A 10235-nucleotide genomic window follows, 5' to 3' on the forward strand; every position below is an offset into this window, starting at 1 on the left:
TTTGTTTTATTACGTATTTATTTCAACAAGGACCATGCATACAAATACATTCATCCCAGAAAAGAGAAGAGATTAATTATTCCAGATTTGAGCTAATAGCTCATGTCCATCGGCAGTCCTTGTTATCAATTACACAATTACAAATATAACACTGCTGTTTACTCTTTTTCAGTATGGCCATTTTCATCCATGGGTCACAGCTTTGTTCCGACCCTGAATAGTTAGAACAATCTGCTTGGTTTCCCACTCTTCCTCGCAGGGTACATAAAAGACTGCGAGTGCTCTTGCAGTGTGTGTGTGTGTGTGTGTGTGTGTGTGTGTGTGTGTGTGTGTGTGTGTGTGTGTGTGTGTGTGTGTGTGTGCAGTGCTGTGAAAGGACAGTGATAAGACAGCTGTACTCTGGGTGCAGGACAGATTATGACAGGGCAGGACACTGGTATCAGTTTCTCTGCCGGCCATGGCTGTGTCAAGGCTCCGCATGTTTCTGGCTATATCTGTGAGTGTGTGTTCTGTGAGTGTGTGTTCTGTGAGTGTGTCTGCATCGGAGGGACAGGAAAAATAAAAAGACAGCTCCGCTGGTCTGACTTTGTGTCTATGTGTGGACCAAAAAGAACAGAGTTGTTCTGAATGTGTTATTTATGATTGAATGTTTGATCTTTCTTTTGCACATAACTCCTGTCATAAAGCATTTGAGCAAAGCTTGGAGAAAATGTTTCATTAAATGTGTCACTAAACTCTGTGTAATGTTTTGGCTTTTTTAATACACAATTAATACTTTCCTCAGAAACAGTCCCTCTTAGTCATACTCCAGAGTTGCTCTCTTGTCAGCTACAGAAATATCTCCCCCTAATGGCCTCCAGATGAATGCACCTCCACTTTTGTTCTTAAATAATTTCACACAGATCTTACTGTTAAACAGATTTTTATTAATTGTTTTTTTCCCATTTTGTTTTTTCTTACAGATATCATGACACTGGAATGCTGATGTTTCAAGAGCAACCTCAACACCCAGACTGCCATAAAGCACAATGTCTCAAAAGCGACCCAACAGCGGCTTCAAGGCGACCAATCCACAGCAAACCCCGAAGCCAGATTCAATATTAAAACAATGATGATAAATAATGACAGGAGATGGAAATCCCTCACATTCATCTACTCAAACAACAGGGGAAGAAACACAGAAATTCAAGGTCCTGGACTACTCAAGCGGACATGGATCATCCCACAAATACCTCCAAATTATCATTTAGATTTACCAGAGTATAGATTAAATAAAAATAACAAACGATTATGCCCACACCCCTTTAGCACATGCCCAGAATTAAGATATTGTAAATATTGTACAGAAAGTGAATAGGGACATTGATAAGAAATACAAGTATTGCAGAATAATGTATATAGTCATAAGAATCATACCTCTAGTGTGTTTATATATTCATGAGTGTCACATGCCCATTACTCCTTTTTTCTTCTATGCCCAAAAAGATTTAGCACAATGATTAACCAACGATCTCTGTATTTCAATAGGAAACATCTTCGTGGAACTAGAGACTGAATTGAATTGGGAAGACACAATATTGGGCCTTCAGTGCACTACTGCAGCAAACTGATGCATATGCCATGGAGTGTTTGCTTATTAGGTAACCCTGTATTCTTAGCAAGACAGGTCAGTACCTTTTATGAACTTTTAAAAAGACAATTTATAAATGAAAAATAATCAAGAAAGTTATAAAAAGCTAGAGACAAACATAACACATCCCTGAATTTGTCCTAAATCTCCCACCCCCTACCTCCCATTGTAAACTATCACAGCAGAGCTGAACACAACTTTCATTTATTCAGTAGATTGTATATGAGAACCCCTTCTGTACTGTAGGTGTAATGTGTTTTAGCCCCCGTAGTGACGTGACATATCCAGATGGACTTCTGTGCTGTGGCAGCTCTCTTGTATTGTGCAGTCAGAATACAGTTACCTTTTATTCAGTTCATACCTAACTGGTCATGACCGTAACCCACCACCCTTCCTCTTTGAGATGATTTGGCTAGTCCTCCACCTCCTCTTTCTCCTCCCCCCTCCCCTCTGTCCATCAGAGGGCCTGTATGCCTGCTGACCCGTCTGCCACCAGGCGCTCGCTCAGCTCCCACAGGCTGGCGGCGCTGCTCTGGTCCTCGGCCTGGCTGGACGGCAGGCAGCGGAAGCAGTTGTTGAAGTACATGCCGCCCAAGCCCTCCAGCTCCGGAGCCACGGCACAATACACCGTGGTGGCCGCCCCTTGTTGCTACGGAGAAACACACAGAAAGAGATTGGAGGTCAGCGGGCAACTCACGAGACAACGAGACGGCCTCAGCCTGCGGGAGGAGACAAAATAAAGAGAACACATTCACTGACTCACACATTAGGACATGTCCTGTCCAGAGAAGAAGAGAAGGGAACGAACAGCGGACACCAACTACAATGTTATGTCCTCTGTGAGACATACACGATAGACAAGAGACACATCAAGACCGAGTGTCAACAGGAAAGAAAAAAAAGACTACACACGCTGTCTCTCGCTCTGCAGCCCATGATGACTGGGTCATATTACCATGGGAGCAGCATAACCCCTTACTGTACATATATTTATATACATATATTTATTTATTTATTTCTCTATCCGGTGTGTACAGGACTTCTGGCTATATGGGACCATGAGAATGCAACAGATGTAAAGACGGGACAATCTGAGGACATGAAAATTACACCAGCTTCTGTCTGTGGGAATCAGCAGGAAACAACCGCTTTTATGGGCCCTGTAAAAGTGTTAATGCTATGGTTATGAACATGTATATGTTCAGATGATGTGTATACTGTATGGGTGCAGCCAGGCTTTCAAAGTTGAGAATATGCATTGGAAATGATGCAAGTACGTGTTTAAATCAGACGTTGGTTGTTATAGATTTGTTCACAAACAGACGAACATGCCACAAGGCTTTTTCTCAAGCTCTCTCAGTAAGTCTTCTCATTTTTAGTTTACATTTAAAGATCACTCAAGTCTAAAGCCGAGACAAACTGAACAAGTAAAACATTATTTGGACGCAACCTGCTAGTTTCTCTAATGCACCACGTCCCATCAGTCAGTAATTAGTAGGGATATTCTTGGAGGACGGAGATTTCTGTGACATTTGAAAATGAATGTTAAAACTGCAGCAGAATAAACACGTCGGAGAGAATTACACACATAACCCAACTGCTCAAAGAGGGATCTTTCATGTTGCAGCTCGGGCTAAAAGCTGCTGTGACAGCTTCCCTGCAAACTCCGGGGCTGGAGACAACTTCTATACGGCCACATGAAATGGCTCGCCTCTTTATCTCCCAATGAGAGGCAGAGAGAGTGAGGAAGGGGAGGGGGGGGGGCAGAGAGAGTGAGAGGGAACGCTGATGTGGAGGCTGAGGACTAATGTTTAGCATAGAGCACTGGCACGCTGTGAGACAACCCCTTGTACGTAGCAGTCAAACATGGGCAAGACACAAACACATACACACATGCATAATGGAGTCACGTTACATGCCAACTGTTTGAACAGCTTCCTAAAGCAGTTGTGAGACAAACACATATGAAGTGGAAAGATCCATTGAGGTCTAAAGCATTTATACTTTCACATGTACAAGTACAAACATATGCATATAGATGCAAATGCAATGATTGAAATACACACATCAAGCAGATTCCAAGAAATATTTTTCTCATTAACACACACACACACACACACACACACACACACACACACACACACACACACACACACACACACACACACACACACACACACACACACACACACACACACACACACACACAACCCCCCTCTAAGCTCTTAGGAAACTTCCGCCAGTAGCTCTGGTGTGTAACGTCGCAGCAGCAGATTGAGTGTGTTTGAAGTGCAGTGTGATGAGAGAGCTGGTAAACAGCAGATGAAACGGCAGCATCTCTGTGTGTGCCGCTGTCTGTCTCACCTGCCAGTGGGGCGATAACTTCATCCACATCACATGTCTCCATATCAAAGACAGACAAATGCCAAGCAGTGTCTCTGAGTCGCAGGTTCACACGCGCTCAGTTTAACTCATCTCCCTTGCTTAGGGCATCTGATTTGGCTCGTCTGAAAGCTAAATGCCTTTTAAACTCCACTGAAGATTTCAGTGCTGCATGCTCCGACTCGCTGACGCCCGCCTTGAACTTGGCTGACTTTCAAAGCAGTTTGTTTGTGTTCGGTTACCAAACACTGGTGCTGCTGCAAGTAAAAAAAAACTGATAAAAAAAAACGTTCAATTTCATAATCCAGATGGAGGTGGCTGACTTCATAATGATGACTTCAGTATTTGATTTTTTTACTAAGTTGCTTTTTATCTATGCGCTGCAACAGTCTAGTTAGTGGTATATGGAGCAGTACATCCACTGTTAGTGCTGTGTCTCCACCAACGTGCTATCTTATTGGTGTTTAGCTCATCCCCTCACCACTTGACCCTGTGACCTCTGCAGAAGATAAGGCTGATGAGATTAGGCATTAACATGCTCAACCACCCACCACAGCCATCTATCATTGTGTGTGTGTGTGTGTGTGTGTGTGTGTGTGTGTGTGTGTGTGTGTGTGTGTGTGTGTGTGTGTGTGTGTGTGTGTGTGTGTGTGTGTGTATTTCCAGATAGGAGGCAAGGGGTGTGCGCGATAGTGAGAAAAAGAACAAGAGGGGGTGTCCAACATTTTCAATACACACACATTACACAATTTGACAAAATCACATACAGTATTCATCTGTGCATGTCTGAACACGAGCATGCGCCTGCACACACGCACGATCACATACTCAAATAAAAACTTGGGACGATCTACATCGAAGGTTACATCAATGAAATTGTGTGCATCATAACAGCCATTTCTAACCCGTGTTAAACTGTAGATTATGCCTGTAAATGTTGCTCTCTACAAACTGATGGATTTCGCTGTGTCTTTCTATCTTCTGCAACTAAATGTGAAGCATTACTTGTGTACAGTAGTTTCAGAGAAACATCTGTGGTGTTTTAGAGTTGATCTAATACTACTCCTCAGAGCTGTAGATTCTGACTGGCCTGACAGGTGGACTTGACATGAGACTTCAAATAGTTCTAACACAATAATAATATGCCGCAATTGGTTGTGTTGAGGGTTACTGCAAAGGTTTTGTATCTGTAGTTAATAAGTGCATTTACTTAATTATTGTGATTCAATTAATGTTGGTCACATGCCCGCCTATTGCTGTGCAATTGGCCCTTTCAGAAAGCCACATTGATTCACCTACATACATTTATCGCTGTTTCTTATTATTATTCAGACTATCTGATCATGTACTCAACATTCTAAGGCCCTAAAGACTCCAGTGAAGACTTACGACTTGACCAGGACTGATTTGGATTTAGTTGAGACTTCGCTTGAACATTCCCAAAAGAAAAAGAGCTCTGCTATAACCACAATGATTTGGGGAGGGGAGAAGACGGGACAAATGATATGCACCAAAACAACAACTAAATCTAAAATGATCCTCTATGCTAAAAATAAAGATTGCCAAGCAATATGACAAACCAAAGGAGCAGGACAGTTCTGTGTATTTCTGTATATGTGGAAATGAACATCTAAAATGGTGAGAAAATACTCAAAAACACCAACAAATAAGCTGACTGCAGATAAGCAGCAATGAGCCTGCACTTAGCCTGAGATCTACTACTACGGCTCTGGAACTGCTCTGGGATCAGATCCAAGTCTTCCAATCTCAATATTGACTCTCATGGAAACCATGGACATGCAATAGAAATGCCCTTATATAGCGTTACGCAATAACCAGTTGCTGAAACTCCTTAGCGTATTCAAAAGCAAAAAGGCTATGTGGGGGAGATGTGATGTTGTGAATTAACAGTATTGTTACTTTGCTGTGTTCTGTTCTGTGTCTTCATCAACCAAGTTGTACTCAGCCGTACGATCTTTCTCTGACCCTTTGCATGTGACCCCTCACCCCCCACATCTGTAGTTATGACATCTCCCTCTGACCTGGATGTAAATAAACCCAGTACTGTAGAGCAGTCTGTTTTTGGCCCATCCCTGTACATACAAAGTGTAAATACAAACAGCTATGCATGCTGAAAACCTAGCAATTCTTTCAGGTACTTTTATAATCCCCAAATTCTCATATGGCATGTGCTAAAAAAAAAGAATAATTTAAAAAAGGTTTAAAAAAGAAAAGATACAAAAAAAGGTTTAAAATATGGAGTTGATATTATTGTCAGGCAATATCCTCTCTTGGACAGTGTGTGTAGAGTCTTCCTGTTTTCTTACTCCTGTGGGTGGTTCTCTTCCTTTGCCTGTCCTTCTGTGTTTCTGCTCACCATCTGTGTCAGTGGTTGTCAGTTGGCATTTGTACAGCAGCGAGGGTTGAGGCAGAGCAGAGAGGAGCAGCTGACCTCTGTGATGGCACTCCAATTCAGCAGCAGTGCTATATGTTGGCAAAGCTCTTAATGCCTGGGACACCATTTGAGAGGTTCAGCTCCTGGCATGAACTACAGATCATCACAGCATATGTCCATGCTCATGTGAAGGCCCTCTGGATGTGCAGCAGGTCAAAAAACTGTTTTGGTTGGAGGAAAAATAATGTGCTTACAATTGTTGGTACTTGAATGATGGAAGCTGTCAATCAAAGACAAGCAGCCTCCTGGTATTTGAAGTCACCTCATTGATACTATTTCACCCTATTTAAGAAAACGGTAAACTACAGATTTGTAAATTACAGATTTGTTTTCCTTCATCTATAAGCGGTAAAAAACCTTAATTCTAATAGTACTTTTTAATCACAACTTATTTTCTACAATCCAATGTCATGAGGCCACAGCATGAATTTGGAAAGTGCTTCCTGGCGTATTGCCACAGTGAGTAAAGGGACCAGGGAGCAGTTTCTGCCTCAGCCCTCGGCCTAGTGGACTAGCTCTCCTGAAAATAGGATTTCAAAGGGATTGTGATTCTGTTTCAGAAATGTTTTGTTTTTTCAGCCTGTGATGTTTCAAATAAATGGAGGTGTCTGATTTTTAATCTGTGCTAAAGATATTTTACATTTAATAAATAACCATTGAAATCAAAACGTCCTGTGCTTGTGTGCAGTTTGTGTGTGTGTGTGTGTGTGTGTGTGTGTGTGTGTGTGTGTGTGTGTGTGTGTGTGCAGTCATCTTTGCTCAGCGGTGGTATCCTCTGCGAGCTGACGGCCCAGCTGAAGAGGGAATCCTGGGTAAAGCGGTCCCCTCTGATAAACAAGCTGTCCCTCCATTCATCTTGACCATTCAACCAAGAGGAGAGGAGATGAGCACCTCAAACACCTCAGCACACACTTCAGAAAGTACCCTGACACTCACCCCCTGACCGCTATCCCCCTGACTGAGCTGGGTCAAAGGTCACAGTAGATGTAAGCAAGTAAAGGTGCAGTGCTATTTTTCAGGTCTGGATTCATAACATAATCTGCAAGCCCTCTGAAATGAACCCACTTCTACACATCTAATGCACTGGATGAAGGCTGAAGGCTTTAATGGAGCCATGGCCGTACTGTAATCTTACTGAGAGCTTGTTGAGACCCCCAGAGAATGACCAGCTCTCCTCATCATGGGTCTCCCCAGTGATTAGTCTACCCCTGGTCATCTGTATGTACTAAACTCTATTTCATACCCTCCATTAGCCCACAGGCGGAGGGCTAATACTCACCTACGGGCAGTGTACCCCCCTGAGGGGCATTAAGGACAGGATGGAAGGACCAGCCCTCTCCCCCCCCCTCCCTCTTTTCTTTCCGTTTCTTCATCATGGTCGCTCAATCTCTCTCAGTCTGTCAGCCTTGCCCCCTGCTCCTTACACGGCCCTGTTCTTTTCCATCAAACCTCTGCAGATCCCTTTTCCCCTGCAGCCCCTTCCCCCTCCGGCCTCATAACTTACAGGGCATACTGTAGCTGAGGTCTCATGGGTAAACGGTCATAGTAGGACCTCTTGGAGGGAAATGGATCTCTTTCCCCGGAGTCCCAGATCACAGAAGAGCCCTGTTGACATTCTTTCTTTCTATATAAGCGAGCAGAGTGATGTAGTAGGAGATGAGGAGGCAGAGAGAGAATGGAGCAGAGGAATAAACTATGTAGGAGTGACAGGAACACAACACAAAGCCCAGCAGAAACCCCCCCTTCTCTCTCTTTCTCTCTGCGGCCCTCCCTTTACCCCTTCTGTGCCAGATAAGATCAACCGAGTGTCAGTCATCAACTGCCTCCTGTCCCCCTGTGATTGTTCATCTGCTTTGTGTATGTGTGCTGGAGTGTGTGTGCAAATGCGCAGTCCGATGCGACATCGCTGTATACATTTAATGCCCGCATGTTTGAGGGAACAATAGAAGAGGAAGTGAGAAATGAGGTGGAGGGAATGAGAGGTAGAGAGGAGGAGGGGGGTGCATAAAGATGAGAGGAGCTGGGAAGGAAACAAAGGAGAGGAGGAGGTGAGGGAGCAAGGACACAAGGCATCCAAGGGGAAAACGATAAGGAGTCAGAAGGACTTGCGCAACGACTGTGAAACTATCTAATTTTGATCTTGCGAGAGGACTTCCGAAGTGATCCGCACAACCTAATTATTTCCCCCTAATAAAAGCAACATATGCTAAGACAATAAAAGGCCTTATTGGACACCTATTCATTAAAGAGGCGCAGTAAAAGGAGCAGGACTCTGGCACAGGGATTAGCTTTTAAAAGGGCTTTTCTCTGGCTGCAAATGGCCTTAGTCTCCCTTTAGCACGCCCATATGGGTGCATAGCCCACCATAAAAGATCTGAATTATACATGAAGAGGCCTGGCTGCTTTATTGGCTGTGATCTGCTTTTTCACTCTCACCTGATTGCGTCAGTGCACGCAAAGTTTGAAACAAATCACTTTTGGATCTCATCTTCTGTGTATAAACACAAGTACGCAGCATAGAAATGCTCAAATGTAAAATACATATTGGTAGCGACAACCATTCAGCAGCAGTAAGATAACCCATAATTTTGCAAAAGTTGGTCAAGTTAGTAACACATGGTTAAAATAACGCACGCTGGTGACTCAAGTCTGACAGTTTGACACGCTGAAGTCATTATTCCATATGGTCAATGTACTGTAAGTGTCAGTGTGTTTCTATTATGAGCAGAGCAATGCTGTCTGTGTGTCGCTATGCGAGTGTGTGATGAGCTGGTGTAATAGGGCCACACACAGGTGTGTGTATGCTCACCTCCTCACTGATGCACCAGCTAATTGGTCTCCTGCGGCAACCTGACATATTCACACACTTGCAATCTCTCACACACACACACATTTGCAGGTGTGCACATCCCAAAAACACATACACACATACGGTACAATGTAGTGTGCAATAGTTATATATATACACAGAGTGATAATATGCACAACCATGCACGTTGCCCACATGCACAGGCAGCCTGCAGAGTGTGTTTCCAAATGAACTCATTATCACAGTGCTGACTCCAAGTGAAGAATGACACCCTAACAGACTGCTCATACTGTACACACACTTACTGTAAAGTACTGTAAAAGAAAAAGAAAAGCCAATGACCAGAAAGGCACACTGTAAGAGACAAGAAAATGTACCCCAGAGCAGAACATCTCTTCGCTAGCTCCAAAATTCAAAGTGTTATTTCTCCACTAAAGAAAAAAGGCGGAAGCCCCCATACACCAGAAACACAATGCCAAAATGATCTGGCTTTTTGTTATGTTAAATACCAGTGATGATAGCAGCCGTCACTCCAACAGCAGACATGCACCCGGCTTCAACAATTACTGAGAATACAATCCCAAAATGTAACATTACAACTGGGGAGGAAGCCCTATTGTTCAGCAGAGCAGAGATTCATTTTAAAGCTATCCCACAAAGCACAAAGGCAAATGTATTTTTAGGCAAATTACTGACATGGTAGAAAAAAAAAATAGTAAATGATAAGTCGTCTAGTCCCACTGAATGCACGCAAAGTGTCCAAATGAAAATGTTTGTATTCATTTCCTCTGCCTAAGATCTTTCCTTCACGGCTAAATTATGTATTTTTTATCCTTAACATTCTGTTTGTTTGCTTTCAAGCTCAACTCAACCCAACCCTATATTAAGTTCATCTTCCTCTTTGGCAGTAGCAGGAAATAAAAAATATTCTGCTCATTTTGTCTATCCTCCCTATAACC

General features: G+C 43.1%; 1 protein-coding gene across 1 annotated transcript in view; it reads right to left on the reverse strand.

Annotated features, from left to right (window-relative positions):
• Positions 1-905: 905 nt before the first annotated feature.
• Positions 906-10235, reverse strand: part of wwox (WW domain containing oxidoreductase) — a 95282-nt gene continuing 85952 nt past the window's right edge. Inside the window, exon 5 of the mRNA XM_010766460.1 lies at positions 906-2279. Coding sequence (XP_010764762.1) covers positions 2088-2279 — 192 coding nt within the window. The 3' untranslated portion in view covers positions 906-2087. The remainder of the gene's footprint in view (positions 2280-10235) is intronic.

Source organism: Notothenia coriiceps, unplaced genomic scaffold (genome assembly GCF_000735185.1).
Source record: "Notothenia coriiceps isolate Sejong01 unplaced genomic scaffold, NC01 NC01_scaffold00003331, whole genome shotgun sequence".
Classification (NCBI taxonomy): domain Eukaryota; kingdom Metazoa; phylum Chordata; class Actinopteri; order Perciformes; family Nototheniidae; genus Notothenia; species Notothenia coriiceps.